General features: G+C 38.4%; 2 protein-coding genes across 2 annotated transcripts; both read left to right on the top strand.

Moving 5' to 3' along the window:
• Nucleotides 1–554: 554 nt before the first annotated feature.
• On the top strand, nucleotides 555–2479 carry LOC110718422 (F-box protein SKIP23-like). The gene has a single exon (XM_021897255.1). The coding sequence runs from the start codon at nucleotides 597–599 to the stop codon at nucleotides 1803–1805; it is 1209 nt and encodes a 402-aa protein (XP_021752947.1). The 5' UTR covers nucleotides 555–596; the 3' UTR covers nucleotides 1806–2479.
• A 5220-nt stretch (nucleotides 2480–7699) lies between these two features.
• On the top strand, nucleotides 7700–10451 carry LOC110718421 (alpha-amylase-like). Its single transcript, XM_021897254.1, has 4 exons — nucleotides 7700–7953; nucleotides 8369–8501; nucleotides 9108–9916; nucleotides 10030–10451. The coding sequence occupies exons 1-4, from the start codon at nucleotides 7861–7863 to the stop codon at nucleotides 10279–10281; spliced, it is 1287 nt and encodes a 428-aa protein (XP_021752946.1). The 5' UTR covers nucleotides 7700–7860; the 3' UTR covers nucleotides 10282–10451.
• Nucleotides 10452–17401: the final 6950 nt, after the last annotated feature.

The raw sequence follows: 17401 nt of genomic DNA, 5'->3' as shown, positions 1-17401 counted from the left end.
TATTGCAAATCTTCTCATATGTATACCTTTTTTTTTTTTTTTTTTTTTTTAAGACGTAACTTTGATCATTAATATCTTTAATTGTCTATTTCTAAAAATTGTACAAAATTATATAATGAAAGTAATATAGTGACAAATCTAATAATATATATAATAACATTTATTTATTTTATAATAGCAAAAAATTTAAGTCAAACATGACATGTGAATAATGCAAAAGTTAAACTGATACATATAAGAAAAAAAAAAACCGAACGTAGTATATAATTCACCTTTTCCCTGTAATTTTCTACGGCGTAATATGCATTGGATCAAAACCTTTGTCCTATTCTACATGCAATTGCGTAATCTTGATTAGGAATTTAGGACATAGAATTGACAATAATACTAGTACTATTGACTAATACTTAAGATTCGCCCTCCTTTTTAGCTTTGATTATCTAATTATTAAACACTTGTATTATTTTCTCAAAAGGTGGGCTGTCACATTTTCTTGATTCCATTTAAATACTACATCAAAGTAAGCACATTTCTATTCAACTCAATATATACCTTCTACTTCCAAAACCCTAAACACCAACTAACCTAGCTAAGCCATGGCATATTGGTCTGATCTCCCTCCGGAGCTCCTCGATCTCGTTGCCACCGGCTTTGACACCCCGTCTGACACTCGTCACTTCCGTTCTGTCTGTTCCACGTGGCGGTCCGCCATCCCCAAAACACTACCCATATTTTTCCCTCCTATAAAATTCCTCAACTCTAATGTCCATCATTGTGACCTCCGACTCACCAAACACACATTTACCCATCTTTCTCCCTCTTTCGATGACCACGATGGCCGCGGGTGGCTCATCAAGACTGAAGAGCACAACCCGGGGGCGGTCCATTTGTTCAATCCTTTCTCTAGGACCCTCATCAAACAGTTAGCACCAAATCTTCCTAGGAAGTTGGATCTAACCAACATTAAAATCAAGGAGTTGGGTTATGAGTATGTGTTACGTAACGTTATTAGTAATCCTAGTACAGAAAACATGGATTACTACAACATGGAGCATCAAAAGGTAGCTGTTACCTTCCTTAATTCTAATAATGTTAACGATTACGTCATTTTGTGTACACATAACACGGGTAAGTTACTCATGTACCGGTCCAAAATTGAATCATGGACGTTTTTGGATGATTACACTTTAGGTTATGATGATCGGAGCATATTTGTTAACGATTGGTCGTTGCACTACGTGGATGTAGTAGAGTTCGATGGTACATTTTATGCTGTTACCAACTCCGGTAGAACTGTAGCCATTAAGGTTATTGGTTCTTCCGTCATAGTAACATTGCTAAAAAATGCTATCATTGGCGGCGATAAAAAATGTCTAGTGAAAGTAGCTGATGATCTGTTAATGGTAGACTTGTATACTGATATCACTCCTAAATTGATAAAGGTACACGGTGTTGAGATTTTCAAACTCGATAAGGAGAAACAAAAGTGGGATTTGGTTAAGGATTTAGAGGGGCATGCAATTTTTTTGAGCAACCATTCTTCATTTTCCGCTATTGGTTTAAAAGTTTGCAAAGGTAATTGCATATACTTTCATTTTAAGAACTTAGACAATAAGGATTCATGTTATTTGGAGATTAAAGTGGGAGATTTGGATAAAATGGATGATTTTGAGTGGAAGAGTGATGAAGTTGGTGTTTTTGATTTTGAAAAAGGAATTTTTGGGGCGTTGGAAGAATATTTGGAAGATTCTAAGCTATTTTCTTGGCCTCCACCAAGTTGGGTTACATTGGCTCGTATGACATGAAGTCTTCAATCTTCGTTCTTTGATTACTTTAATTCCTTTTAGAGTTTCTTATATAAATATATTACTTCTTCCGATCTTGATAAATAATGTAGATCGACTTTCATAATTCTAGATTTTTCATTTTTTTACCCTTTGATTGTAGAATTTTTTAAAATCCTTTCTTCTTTGATTATTAATAAAAGATTGCATGCCTCGACTAATAATATATACTTTTACTAGTTCTTTACCCGAGCATGTTCGGATGTGTATTTACAAGAAAAAAAAAAAATTATGGGACAAACGGTGTATTAAATCAATCCGTTCATCCGTTGGTAGATTTACAAAAATGTAACTCTGTATTACTCTGAGCAAATAATAGTCAAGTCCGACTATTAATGATCGGTCAATGGTTCTTTAACTATTTTTTTTTCCAGGCCATTTATCATTCATGATCTTTATGCATGCATGTGTAATAAACGTTATTAGAAATTCTTGTAAATAAAAGCAGACTTGGAGCCACTTTTGACTATAGTACTTGCTGGAAAATAAGTTAATGAAAAATATGTATTATAAGGTCAAAATGCATGAACTTTAATTTAATTTGAAGAAAAAAAAAATCAAAGTGAGATCATCGTTTATGGACTGTCAACTATGATAATACGCTGTAAACATTAAGAAATGAAATGATAATAATATCTAGCCACAATTATTATTTCAACTTATGCTAATGAGATCTTCGACAAGTTGGGCTATTGGAAATTAAAACATTGAGGGCATGCATACGATGAGTCACAAGTACAAAACTTATTCAACAAAATATTGGATTGAGTAACAAACAACAATATAATATAATATAATATAAGCAGCCCATGTAATACATGCATGAATCAACAATACAATGGTATGGTATGGCATGATAACTAATGAATGGGCGAGTAATTTGGGTATAATTGATAACTCAATTCTGATATCTTTAATAGAAACCTGAGATGTCAAGTTGATGATTGAAACCATTATCTTTTGCAACTTTTCAATATCAATGCAACATATATAGTTCTGAAATACTCACATAATTGAGTCAAACTCATTCTCGATGCTATATAAACAGATTAGTAGGCTTGTTATGGTTCCGAACCAACTTATATAACTTCAGAGAACTCCCCACAAATTCACTCTAATTGTAGGAAAAAATTTCCAAAATTGGTCTAAAAAGGTTAAATTTAGCCTTTAGTTTTAGACAATTTTTGACTGTTTTGAACTTGAAAAGGAAAGAGGTTGAGGCGCTTCTCATGGATCCCATAACGTCATGGGAGGCCATTTTTGTGGTTGGAATCAACCACTTTGTCTTTAAACTTTCAAATTAGCTATTTATTATATGGTTCTCTTCATTAACCTAAGGTCACCATAAGCTTTTATGTGATTGACTAGCTATCTAGCTGGGTCATATATGGTTTCAAACATCATTAATAATATACTATCCTTTAGTTTTTTACACCGCTGTTGAAATTTATTTTTAAATTAAATTCGATTTTGTGTATTAATCGTTATAATTGGCTTGTGGAGAACATTTTTTTAACCCGACAAGATTATACATTTCTTTCGGGTTTTGTCAAAGGGTCCCGGAAGGCCTGCTTGGTGCTCGAAACCATGTCATAATTCATGTTTGGCCTACCCTTCTTTATCATGTCTTATATGTATTGCCTTGGCTTGGTCTTGTTACATTACCTTGGCTTGTCCTAGCGCTGCCTTGCCTAGCTTACTCTAAGAAGTACGTACTATTGATTAGCAATACCTCATTATTATTGTTTTGGTTAAATGGACGGATTGAAGAGAGTACAATTATTTTTCAAATTATAAATGATATAAAAGTAGATTATGACATGAATTGAACAAATCCTCTTCTAAGTCAATGGCGGAGAGAGGCCGGAAGTAAAAAGTCACGAGTATATATAAAAATAATTTTTGTTTATATTAGTACTTTGTACTTCTTTGAAACCATTATTCAAGGTGATTAAAAGGTGTTCAATATTAAATAATTTTTCTAAGTCAATATGACTAAACATTGTTAAACAAGTTTTTAATAATATGACGTAGTACATAATCCCATCAAATTTGTACCGATTGAACTTTGGACTTCATGGAACTTTATAACGTACTAAAGTATACAAAATATAGATTCATGACATGTCGACAAGAAGTCCAAGTGATAGATAACGTTAGAAAAACTAATCCGTCTAAATTGGACGAATATATATATACATCACTAAGCATGCAGTAGATCTAGCTGTGGGATCTTGACTGACATTATTTTCTAATCTCGACTATGTTTATTGGATTATTCTAACTTTGATTTCATAAATATGCCCAATTTTTGTTTACTTTTACTTTTATTCGCAACGCATACTTAGTATTTAAATATTGTGATACATTGATGAACTGTTTTCTTCAATTAGACAAGTACAATTTACAAGCTTGATCAGTTTGCAATGTTGCCTTAAACAACCACACAAAGTTAGAAATTTGATGATTTTGTTAATTAACGGGCTATTATTGATAAATCTACAGGTTGTTTAATGTTGACATGAATGATTCATTGATATTGATGAAGACACATCAATTAAAATCATTGTTTGAATCTTAGGTCAGCCATGGTTGGCCGATGAGTCCAAGCAAACGGCTAGTTATTAGTTTTTCATCTAATAATGTTAAGAAAATAAGCCACATATGTGAGTTAGGACTAATTATTCCATATAAAAAGAAAGGAAAAAAAAAAACCCGGAGAACCCCTTCTATAACCAATTGACTCGAAAATGGTTATGTTTAATCTCTTTGACTTAAGATATGCATTTTGAATGTACCTGTCAAAAATAAAGAAAGCATTGTGAACAAAATTTTCAACATGTTGTGGGCCGGCCCGGGCCGGCCCAAACAACTAATTTTTTTTAACCATCAGGTGAGACCCATATTAGGTTTATATTCGAAATTCCAGATGGCCCAAAGTTGGAGTAAGCAATAAAAGACGCTAGGGCCCAACTCTTATTTAAATTACAGTATTAAATTAATAGTAAAACTATCAAAAAGGGTAAATCTTAGTGGGATTAATCAAACAAAACTTATATTCCTCATTTTCTCGTTCCATACTGATTTATTGTGAGACCTGCTCACATCGGGCATCATTAGACGAGTAAATCAAATGAAGCACATATAACAACCTGAGATGGAAATCTATTCATTGCATTCCATGATCAATACAAATATAATTTGATTTATATTTTCTAAAGAGGTTACACCTCAAAATCATATGGCAATGAGGGGAATAATCCTTTAGCCTTAAGATGGATACAGCTTTCTCTTTTCTTCAATGTGAGATATATATCCCAATATTTCTCTTCACTTTTACACTCTTTTAATGTGGGACAACACTTTCACTTACATGTGGGCTTGTTCATGGGTTCAACAAATGATCATTCGAGTAATTTATTAATATTTTTTCTTGATCATTTATCGGGGAAAAGTCATAACATTAATAGCATGGACATTTTCGATGGCCTTTTTAGCAGTTATTGTGATCCATATCCTACAATAACAATTGCATCATAAAATAGATGAGACTAAGCTAGCAATTAAGGAGCAAGTAGCAAGCAACAAGGTTTAGCTTGCTACTTTTGGGAGAAGGAACTAGTTCAGCTTATGATAAATGGGTGATGTACCGCACCTTCTTTATATTTTCTCTAACACCTCACCATAATTCACAGGCCTATTAATTGCCATACAAAATCAGCAGATCAATTTTGACTCAATCGTAGGTGGTTCAAATAGGGCCTAATTACATATTCATTGTGGTTTAATTTAAAGGTTAAGTATTTTACTACTTGTTTTCCATGATTTTGAAGCAAATCCTTAATTAACTATCTGATTATACTTATCTATATATAATCTTTTTATTGAAAAAAAATAATAAAAAAAATCTTACAAGAATTCACATATGGTTTGATAATTGATATGAGTTATTGCATTTACAATTTTACATCAGTACTCCTTATTGTAATATTGTTGCATTAGTCTTGATTGATATATTATACTAGTTTTGTGACCTGGGCAATGCCCAGGTTGTTTATTGAATTTTAGGATAAACCTTTTGGCTTGAATGTCCAATACGACTATATAATCACTTTTGATGATGCAGGATATTTAGACATGCGATATCATACTTAAATTATTTTTATTAAACTGAAAGTATTTTTACCGATTAAAACTTATTTTTACTAATTCTCTATTATTTTAAATATATCATAAATGAATTATATTTTAAAGAACTTTTTAAAACGAATTTTATGATGAAAACAGAACCGAGTTATTGGGTTTTTATTAAAAGTTATGATTAATTTTGTATATATGAAATATTAGAAATATATCGATAATAAACTCTATACAACAATTTTATCTTAAAAAATCTATCAAAAATTCGCTTACTTAGCATCATATGTGTAGTCACGATAATATATAACTAGTTTTCGCCTACGTGGCTCGACACTTGGTGAATAATTGAAATGCCAAGTGTCGTTGTCTTGTGGCCTGGCTGCAAGACCGGCTTTATTTATTAGGGATATGATAGGAAAATTTGGTAAAAATAATCTCAACTTTGCTCGTTCGCTCGAAATAATCCCAACTTTGGATTATTTTTTAATAATCCGAACTTTGGGCATTTACTCAAAATAGTCCCATGTTATCAGTAACCTGTTAAAGAGGTAATTTTTTTTTTAAGTTTAAATGACATGTGTCACCACGTTATTGGTTGAAAATAATAATAATAAAAAAAACTAAAAACGGAAAGACTGCCCTAAACCCACGACAACCCCCACCACCACCCCGGTTTTCCGGCAGCCCACTCCCACCGCCCAGCCCAGTTAACCCCCTGTCCCTAACCGCCACGGCCAAACCCCCTTCCCCTCACCGGCGTTGCCATTCCCCTACCCCAAAATTACCAAACCCCCACCACAAAACCACCATACCCACACCCATAAACCCGTAAGAAAACCCTCGCCCATTGCAAAAATCCTCAACAAGCTTTCCCCACCCCCGGGACCCTAGCAACTAGGGGTTTCGAGGGTGGGGGAGGGCCGATTAGAGGGTTTGGGCGGGGGGAGGGTGTTTTTAGGGATTTTCGGTGGGGTTTGGTGGTTTTGGGGGAAGGGGAGGCGACAAGGGGAAGGGGGAGGCGCTGACGCAGGGGAGGGGCTCCTGGCCGCGGCAGAGGGTGGGGATGGGATGGGAGCTCCGGAAAAGGGTTGTGGGTGGTGGTGGGGAGGGTGGTTCAAGGGCGGCTGATTTGTTTTTTTTTTATTATTTCTCAACTAATCGCGTGGTGACACCTGTCACCTTAACCTGTTATAACAGGTTGGTGAGCGGTTGAGACTATTTTGAGCGAGTGACCCCTAAAGTTCGAATTATTTAAAAAATAATTCAAAGTTGGAATTATTTTGAGCGATGGGCAAAAGTTGAGATTATTTTACCAATTTTTCCTATTAAAAATGCCACCTCTTTTTTTATAATATTTTTAATAAACAGTTATATAAAGAATGAATCGTTAAACTTAAATGTGTTCAAATAAATCGAAAGAAACAATTAAGGCCAAGTATTATGGGATGAATAGCTTAGTACCATGCATACTAACATACTTGATCATTTCTCTTTTAAAAGTCAATCACTACACAAATACGTACAAAACGATGAAAAATCTCCCATAATCTAGTATCAACAAATTATTCAAGTAACCAATTAATTTCTACATTACAATTTACAAGTGGCCTGTTATATTGGATAACATACAGCCAGTAAATTAAAACAACTTGCTTTATCACTACCGCAAGCAATCGTCAAGGTATGTGCCTATGCGGCTACGTATTATCTATCAACCAACTCTTATATTATTGGTTACATTCGTAATTATATTATTTTTTTTTTATTATTTTTCCCATGCAATTTTTCTCCTATATATACCTCTTTTGGTTGTTCTATATTTCATATCTTATTTTGTGATAAGCAAAATTGCAATATAAAATAAATCAGAGTGAAAATGAAGAGTTTGATGAATAGTGTCACTCTTTGTTGCCTCTATTTCTCATTTTCTCTTCTCTTTAACTTTGTTGCTCCTACCTTATTGTTTCAGGTATATATCTAGCTTATGCATGATTTCCTTAAGTTAATAAAGTTTTTCAAAGAAAAAAAAAATTATATTATAGATATAAAACAAGTATTAGAGTATAATGTACAAATAAAGTTTTTCTATATTAATGAAACATTGCATAAAAAATATTATTGATCAATGAAATAAGTTGTAAAATCTACTAATATAATGTATAGGTTTTCCTATCCTTTTTCCTTTTGTTACATAAACGAGTGTAATTTATATTAGCAAAATGCGTTTTTGACTTGCATGGTCATAATAATAACCTATGATGACATGAGTAAATCAAATACTAATTGAATTGTGGTAGTCTTCTTTGCTAAATTAAGTTTCTTGATTAAACGTACAAATACTACGTGGTTGGCTAACTAGTTTTGTTATTCATCAATGTGGTTAGGGTTTCAATTGGGATTCATGCAATAAGCCAGGAGGGCTGTATAATTACCTCAAAAACTCGATCGATGACTTGGCTAGAGCAGGGGTCACCCATGTCTGGCTTCCTCCTCCATCTCACTCAGTTTCTCCTCAAGGTATACAAGTAGATCATGTTTTGCAATATAATTTTTTTTTATCCTTACGTGGAATTAAATTTTATTAAAAATGCAAATATCAAAGTTCCACACAAAATTTGATTTAGGGTTGAACATACCATTGTGCATGTAACACCGTTTCCACGCTCTAAAGCCATCATTTTCCTTCAAAACTAATTAAGCTAACCATTATCAATAATATTCGTAAAATTTTTAATTCAACTTCCATACAATACTTTAATTTTCGAATGCCATGCTTATCAAAAGAATTGATGCTATTAGAACGTGCAGTGTTGTAACAATATTTCTAAAGTATACGAACATAAATTAATTATCTTATATGGGCATACTACAATACCTCTTAAAAAAAAACGATCGATTTTTATCGTAATTAATAGTAATCCATTCTTAGTTTTCACACTTTCTTAGAGTACAGTCACATTCATTGTTGCACAATTAATTGTACTAGACTGTAGACCCTTGCACAACATAATCAAGTGATTAACGTTTCGTGCTTAATTAGTGCTTCAAAGTACGAAACTATAATCTAATTACTTGTTCAATCCCATCATATGTTTTATATTTTTATGATTAATTGATTTTCAGGATATTTGCCTGGAAGATTATATGATATTGACGCATCCAAATACGGCAAAGAGGCAGAGTTGAAGAGCTTGGTTAGTGCATTCCACCAAAAAGGAATCAAGTGTGTTGCTGATATTGTCATAAACCATAGGTGCGCAGATAAACAAGATGGAAGAGGAATATACTGCATTTTCGAGGGTGGAACGTCTGATGATCGCCTCGATTGGGGTCCTTGGGCTATCTGTAGGGATGACACTCAATTCTCCGATGGTAGCGGGAATTTAGACACCGGTGCTGGCTATGGTGCTGCCCCTGACATAGACCATCTTAACCCAAGAGTACAAAAAGAGTTGGTAGATTGGATGAATTGGCTTAAGGCCGAAATCGGTTTTGATGGTTGGAGATTTGACTTTGTTAAGGGTTATGCACCTAGCATAACCAAAATTTACATGGAAAAGACTACACCAGATTTTGCTGTTGGAGAGTTGTGGGATTCAATCAACTATGATCCAGATGGTAAGCCAGACTACAACCAAGACGGGCCGAGAAATGAGCTAGCAGGGTGGGTTCAAGCTGCTGGTGGTGGTGTTGTTTCTGCATTTGATTTTACTACCAAAGGTGTTCTTGGTGCTGCTGTTCAAGGAGAATGGTGGAGAATGAAAGATTCTAGTGGTAGGCCTAGTGGATTAATTGGTATTATGCCTAAAAATGCTGTTACTTTCATTGATAATCATGACACCGGATCTAGCCAAAAGTTATGGCCTTTCCCTGCAGACAAAGTCATGCAAGGATATGCCTATATTTTGACACACCCGGGAATTCCATCCATCGTAAGTACTTTTATGTGTTTTTGCTTAAAGATATATACCATGTATGTCTATTATACATTAAGGTGTACCTGTACTTTTTTTTTTTTTTTTAAATGAGATCTTTTGTTTTGCAGTTTTATGACCATTTCATCGAGTGGGGTTTGAAGGAAGAGATTATAAAGCTGACTTTGATTAGGGAAAGGAACGCGATAAGTGAGACAAGCAGTGTGAATATAATGGCCTCGGATGCAGACTTATATGTAGCAATGATCGATGGAAAGATTATTGTTAAGACTGGAACAAGATTCGATCTTGGCAATCTTATTCCGGCGAACTTTAAAGTTTCCACATATGGAAAAGACTATTGTGTTTGGGAGAAGCAATAATCCTAATAACTAAACATGCATATGTTCAATGCATATACAATTAAGAAATACACAATATAGCTATTAAAGAATAATTTCAAGAAATTTGTACCATGGTTTATTCCAAATCATGATGAATTAGTGACTTACCAATTGTTTCTCATTTGAAGGTTATGCTTAGCTTAGCCTCCTCATTATTGTTATATTGTATGACCTATGATGTCATGTTTGATTTTTACTAAGAAAAATAATACCAGTCATAAATGGCCTTTATTATCAGATCAGTGTCTCAAATTGTTTTGTTTGCTACTTTTGTTGACTGCTAACCAAGGTATGAATTTGTTGTTACATACACCATACATATATGCAACCAGTCCATTAATTACTCCAAAGGCTTTAAATTGCTCAATCCAATTTTGTAAGTTTGATTGATTGAGCAAATCTGAGTGGTCAGCCACTGCTATAATTTCCGGAACTAGAAGTAACTTTCTCTATTTGTGATCGAATTATAAGCTTTCGAATGCATTAATTTGAAGATTAGTTATTCATTTATACTAATGTTAATTTTTCAAAAATACATGTTTAGATTAACTTAACAACAATTAATTTGGTGTGATATTTTTTACAAAATATTAATGTCAAAATGTTACATATGTATATGCATTGTTCTGATGTAATGTCTAGATCTAGTTAAATTTGACCAGATTTTACAGTAATGTATATTCTAAAATATACACTTCGTGTATATTATCAATTTATCATGATAACTTTGATTAAATTCGTCTAAAAGTGTATTTTCCAAAACTTAATTATAGCATTCCTAAATTCCTAGCAAATTGCAGAGAAAGCGTCGTGGGTTGAACTGGTGTCGTCGTTGCAACCAACATTGCATAGACTAGCTTAGCTTCGGTTAGTTATAGAGGTGATCATTGGGCGGGTCGGAGCTAAAAAAATTTGCCCACTTCTCGGGCCGGGCCAGGCCAAGCTTCGGGTCGGATTTTTTGTGCCCAAACCCGCCCAAAATGGTCGGGCCACGCGGGATTTTCCGACCGGGCCTAAAAAATTAACTAAATATGCATAAAAACGCATTCCCAAACCCGTCCAAAAAAAAATTGGGCCGGGCCATACTTGATCAGGTCTAGTTAGTTAGCAGTTTGCAGTACTATAAAACCAATAATAAATTCATCATAACACTGGCAAACTATGCAGCAGTACAACTAGCTAGGGTTTACAACTTCAAGGAAATTCATACATACAATTCCCTTTCGAGAAGGAAAATAATTAATGCATACAAAATGGCTACATTATTGTTATATTTTTTTCTTTTAAACTACCACGTAATTTATATGATCATTAATAGCCATGCAAAATCTGCTGACTCGTGCATGCATGCACGGATAATGAAACTTGAATGACAAACAATTCAACAGACTATATTCCAGAATTTAGCGGTTAACTGGTGGACCTTGACCTAAGCTAATGCCTATCTCAAAAGATTATTATTATTATTATTATTATTATTATTATTATTATTATTATTATTATTATTATGTGAGGATTTTATTATTAACTCAAAAGATTTACATAAAATTAGTGGACAGTCCAGATTCAATCTGGGCTCCCACTCATTTAGCTATAGCGAAATTTATCCTAATAAAAATTTGGGTTGTTGCTCGAACTCCAAAATCCTAGTCCCCGGAGAACTTCTGTATCCATTTTGTTTCGGGGTTTTCTGATGTCCTGCGGGAGAGTTACAATTCCGAGACTGGAACCGGACGCCTGTACCTGCAAAATAACGGAGACTCCTGAGAGCTCCGCCTCCAACGGTCAAGTTAGTACCTGATTAAGGAGTAATTAATACAGAAATTAAAGTAATAAGGTCTCTCTAGGTGAGAGTATTTAATGTAGGTAATCTGCTTTGCTAGCGAGATCAGCCGGTTATTAGTGTGTTCCGTAATGTATTCGGTCCCTGATTAATGAGGATTAATCGAGTATTTATAGCCTTGGGAAGCGTGCAACTCTCTAGGTTTAAGGTAAACCTAGGGCCGATCGGGCTTCTAGACTGAAATGGGCCTTGATGGCCGGTTGTCCCATTTGGCATGGGTGGACACGTGGCGTGTCTTAAGTGGTCCATGGAGGACGCGTGGCGGAACCTGGTTGGCCCACTTGTCAAACGGAGCTTGGTGGATAAAAATCCCCTAATCATTTGCCCCTCACAGGTGGCACGCGACTGGTCACGTGTCGCCTGTGACAGGCGTCGCACGGTGACAGGCGACGGCCCGTTACAGGTGTCACCTTGCAGACGGCCGGGAGATTCTCCCGCCCAAATTTGAATTCGGAAGCGACCCTTCGCCTTCTCATTTTGCCTATAAAAGGAAGTGCTGACTTTGGTCATTTTCACATTTGAGAATTTTTGCGAGAACATTCGGACCCCTGAACTTGCTCTGACATTTTCGGACTTTTTCTGCCTACCGCCTGTTCTGACAAGCCGACTGACCCGAACTTTCAGGACTTCATCAACTGTCATCCATTCAGGTAACTCAGTTCTCTTACTCTTAATTTTCTTTTTATTTTTTGAAATGGCACCATGGAAGCACACGACACGCCCTAAGTTAGTGATCAGCCGGTCACCGGGGACGGCTGAATCTAGGACTAGGAGTGCCGCCTGCCCTTTTCTGGACCCATCTTTGCCCTTTATACAAAGTCCGACTGAATCTGTGTCTATGCAGAACGTGATGGCCAGAACAAAAAAGACTGCTAGAATATCAAACTCAGACGGCTCCTCCCAAAGGGTACTCCTTAGCGAAACATCTGACCAGGCGCCAGATGTGGAACGAGGCGACTGTCAAGCTGACAGTTCTGAGAGAGGGACCAAGGTGTTCCCTTCTCATCTAACCGTGGACATGTCCAATTTACCTTCTGCTCCTTCTAAGGGAGAGGAGGCGGGCCCCTCTAGGAGAGGGGAGGAGTCGTCCTCTTCGGACTCGTCAGGGGACGAGTCCGATTCCAGCTCTTCTGCCCATAGTTCTTCTGACTCAGAAGAAAAACATAACCGCCTACAAGAGGCGAGAAGTTCCCATGCAGTGGAGAAGGGGGATAATTGGGCAGAGCCGTCCGTCTCTTACAGAGAGGAAAACACCCCCTACTACTGCAGGGTGCCCCGGGGCCGGATCGCAACCATGCGAGACAACGTGGCGAGCTTTATTGCTAACCACAAAATGAGCCCGGAGTATTTACTGTTTGTGCCGGATCCAGAAGATACTGTCGTCTGGCCGGCTGGTACCAGCTATGGTGACGGCTGTTTTGGCTGCTATGTGGCGGCCATCAAAGCTGGTCTGCGCTTCCCATTACATCCGGCTGTTCAGCGGATTTTAGATGGGTATGATCTGGGGTTATGGCAGTTAGCCCCCAACTCTTGGGTAAACGTACTCGGCTATGTGGCCGGGTGCGAACTGAACGGGGTGGAGCCAAGTTTTGAGGCTTTCGCCCACATGAACTATCTCAGCCGGACCCCTAAGTCGGGAGGTACCGGCTGGTATCAACTAACAAGCCACAGGGGTTACCTCATGACGAGAGGTAAGGCAAACAAATGGAAGGATTGGCGGAACACCTTCCTTATTATCGAGAGTTCAGACACGGAGCTGAACAAACGATTTAACAAGTGGAACAGGGATCCGCCTCTTCTTGCAGGCGGCCGCAGCATGCCGCCTGTTCCCCCAAAGGCTAAAAGAGAGATCCTAGACAAAGGACTCTTCAAAGTAGAGACTAGGGTGAACTCTACTTCAGGGGTACGAGAGCAAGTACCCCTACACTGCGTCCCGAGCTTCAAGTGGCTCTATGATGAGTACTTCTTGGCCGCCTGTGGCCTCGGCAGTCGGTGCTCTAGAGGTAGCCGGCCTGACGAATACTCTGTTTTTTCACGCCTTGTTTACTTGGGATTTTTACTAACTTTGCTGTTTATTTCTTTCAGCCGACGCCATGAGTAAAATAACAGCATCTAAAACTGCGGCGGCCATGCTGCGGGTTTCGCTAATGAAGCAGTCGTACGCCGACTCCCCCAGCAAGGAGGCACCCTTGGTAAGCTTTGAAAACTCTTCCCCTTTAAGTTGTATTATGCATATACTAACTCTTTTTGTTTTCAGTCTGGCACTCCAAGGGCTTCTTCCTCGCAACAGCCGGACCCCAAGGCCCGGAGGACGACTGTTGCAAGCTCTCCTGGGTCTTCCAGGAAAACAGTGGCGGCTGAGAAGCAGCCGGCCACTTCTTCAAAAACCCAAGCGGGGCCGCCTAGATGTATGGACCCTTGCTTGTAAAAACTCACTCTTGCTTCCTTCTTGATTAGGTCTTACTTGTTTTTCCTTTTGCTTAATGCAGCCGGCCCCCAGGGACTTGACTTGGTTGAGGTAGCCAAGTCAATGGTTAAAGTAGTTCCTCCCTCTGACAGGGAGGCGGTCAAGGGTGCCGGCACCCTTGACCTCGATGGAATTTCGGGGATCCTAGCTGAGGTATACCCTTTTGAAGTTCCAGGACGCCTGTTAACCCTTTTGATTGGAAATTGACGCCTGTTTTTCTTTGTACCTAGGCCCTGCTCCGAGTCAACAGCCTTCGCAAGCCGATTGATCGGAAAAACAAAGAGGTAAAGGCCGCAAAGGCTATGGCCGCCTCCAGCTGTGATAAAGCAATGTTTCAAATTGCCCAAAATGAAGTACTGACCATTGATCTTCTTTATTATCAGGCGCAGGCGACCGCCGCTGTTCGGGCTCAGCTAGAGGCGGCCCAAAAGAAGGTTGACGAGCTGGAGGGGACCGTCACCAAACTTAAAGCCGAGCTGAAACCTCTTCGCCAGAAAATGCACTCTTACGAAGCCATGGAGAAATCTTTGGCTAACGTAAAAGAACGCCTGGTGAACCAGGAGAAGAGTCTTACCCAAGAGCTCTCGGACAAAGCCGAGCAAGAAAAACAAGAGCTCGTCCGGGAGATGGTGGAAGACTCCGCCCAAATCCAACGCATGACCTGGGAACGACTGTTCCCCAGTGCCGACTTTGCCTCATGGGAAAGAACGTACCGCCAGTGTTCGGAAATATATAATCAACAGATCCTGGCGGCTGCTGAAGAAGAGGCGATGGACGTTGCGTTGGAGGAGGAAGAGCCTGTTGTGGCGCTTGTGCCACTTGGGGGAAAGGCATCAAAAGATGATGCAGCGAAGGCCGAGTCCAGCAAGAAGAGTGCTGACCAGGCGGCTGCTGCTGATACTGAACTGCCCCCTTCTTAAGCTTTAAGTATATTTTTTCTTTTCACGGCCTGCGTGCCGTTTGCTTTGTAATTACCCGGCCAGGGGGCCGGGGTTTTGAATATTCTGCTGGTCTTTATGGCCGGCTCATTTTAATCAAATTTTTTGTTTTTGTTCAAATTTGTCTAAGTATTTGAAATTTGCTCACTAGACAGACTGTTGTGCATGGCCGAACGTTAAGACAGGTACAAATAGTAAGTATGCCGCCTATGCCCCTGGACGACTGGTTGTCTGTTTCCAGGATAGATGATCAGTCGGCCATTTAATCAATCGGTATTCGAACTCTTTATTCAATTTGACCAAGTAAATAGAATTACCAAGTAGCCAAGGAATTTAAGTAGGAAAACAAGCGGCGGGTACCGGTTGTTTCCCTTTATTGCCAATGTTGGCCTCTAATTTGTTATTTGTTAACCTAGCAAGAGTATTGGTTGAGAGCCTTTGTTTATTAAAAACAAGTGGACGACTCGTACCTTTTAGGCTCAGTACTAAGTTTGAGTGACTATTAAGTTAACATAGGAGTTACTTAGTCTTCGTCACAATCTTGATTGAGTAGTAAAGGTATCAGGCGGCGTAGGCCGGCTAGACCCCTTGATTTACCAATGTTTGTTGGCTATTTACTCAATAGGTTATCCAGTAGGAATAGGGGTTCGAGTGCCCTTGTTTGTATAAAACAGGCGGACGACTCAAACTTTTTAGGTTCCATACCAAATTTGAAGGAGTGACTATGAGTTAACTTTGGAGTTACTCAGTCGCCGTCACTTTTGTTTGAGAAGTAGAGGTACCAGGCGGCGTAGGCCGGCTAGACCCCTTGATTCGCCAATGTTTGTTGGCTATTATCTCAATAGGTACCCCCTGCATTTATCCCAAGTAATACAGGCGGTCATCTGACTCAGATGTCAACTGCTACCACTGGTTTGGTTAGTGATAGAGTTATCCTTGTCTCAAAAACGGCTACGTGGTTGCCCTTTGGGACAGTCGTATAGGTGCCGTGTAATTAGTTTATAGAACAATGTTCCACCCAAAAGGGAGCTGCTCTCTGCGACGAATTTCATCCGAATGGATGCCGCCGGACGCCTGCTATAATGTTGGGACAGGTCGGATTAGTTTTTAAAAGTTAGATCAGTTGACTAGGCGCCTGGTCTGATCATTCGGCCGGTGGCCTTGGTAAGTTCTTGGTGAACGTAGGTGCTAAGTCAAAGAAGGGTAGCCGCCTGTTAGGCACAGGGTCAGCCAGGCCCTAATCCTTTTAGCTAAGTATTGTGAGTAAAATACTCAATGGAGAGTAGCCGACTGTAAAGGTACAGACGGCATGCCCCTCTGAAGATAGAGTGAAAAAACTCAATGGAGAGTAGCCGACTGTAAAGGTACAGACGGCATGCCCCTCGTAATACAAAATTGAATAGTAAGTGCCAACTTTATTAAGTAGCTCTTTACTTTACATCATTCAAAAGAAATATTTCTTAAGGTTATCTACATTCCAAGTTCGAGGCAACGGTTGTCCGTCTGGTGTTTCCAGACGGTAGGTACCGTCCCTGACTTCCGCATAGATTCGGTAGGGTCCTTCCCAGTTGGGAGTTAGTTTGCCAGACTCGTTAGCCCTACCAACTGCTTCCATTTTTCTAAGTACAAAGTCCCCTACTTTGAGTGGACGCCTGTGCACTTTCTTGTTGTATGATCTAGTCATTCTCAGGCGGTAGATTTCATGGCGCAAAACAGCATTGCCCCTCTTTTCAGGAAGTGAATCTAATGCCAGGCGCATAGCTTCCCAGTTTGCCTCTTCGTCATATAGCATTACTCGAAGAGTCGGCTCGTAGTGTTCTATTGGAAGAACAGCTTCTGCACCATAAGTTA

Source organism: Chenopodium quinoa, unplaced genomic scaffold (assembly GCF_001683475.1).
Source record: "Chenopodium quinoa cultivar QQ74 unplaced genomic scaffold, ASM168347v1, whole genome shotgun sequence".
In the NCBI taxonomy this organism is placed as follows: Eukaryota; Viridiplantae; Streptophyta; class Magnoliopsida; order Caryophyllales; family Amaranthaceae; genus Chenopodium; species Chenopodium quinoa.
Note: the sequence above shows the minus strand (reverse complement) of the source record. Positions and strands in the feature narration are given on the sequence as shown.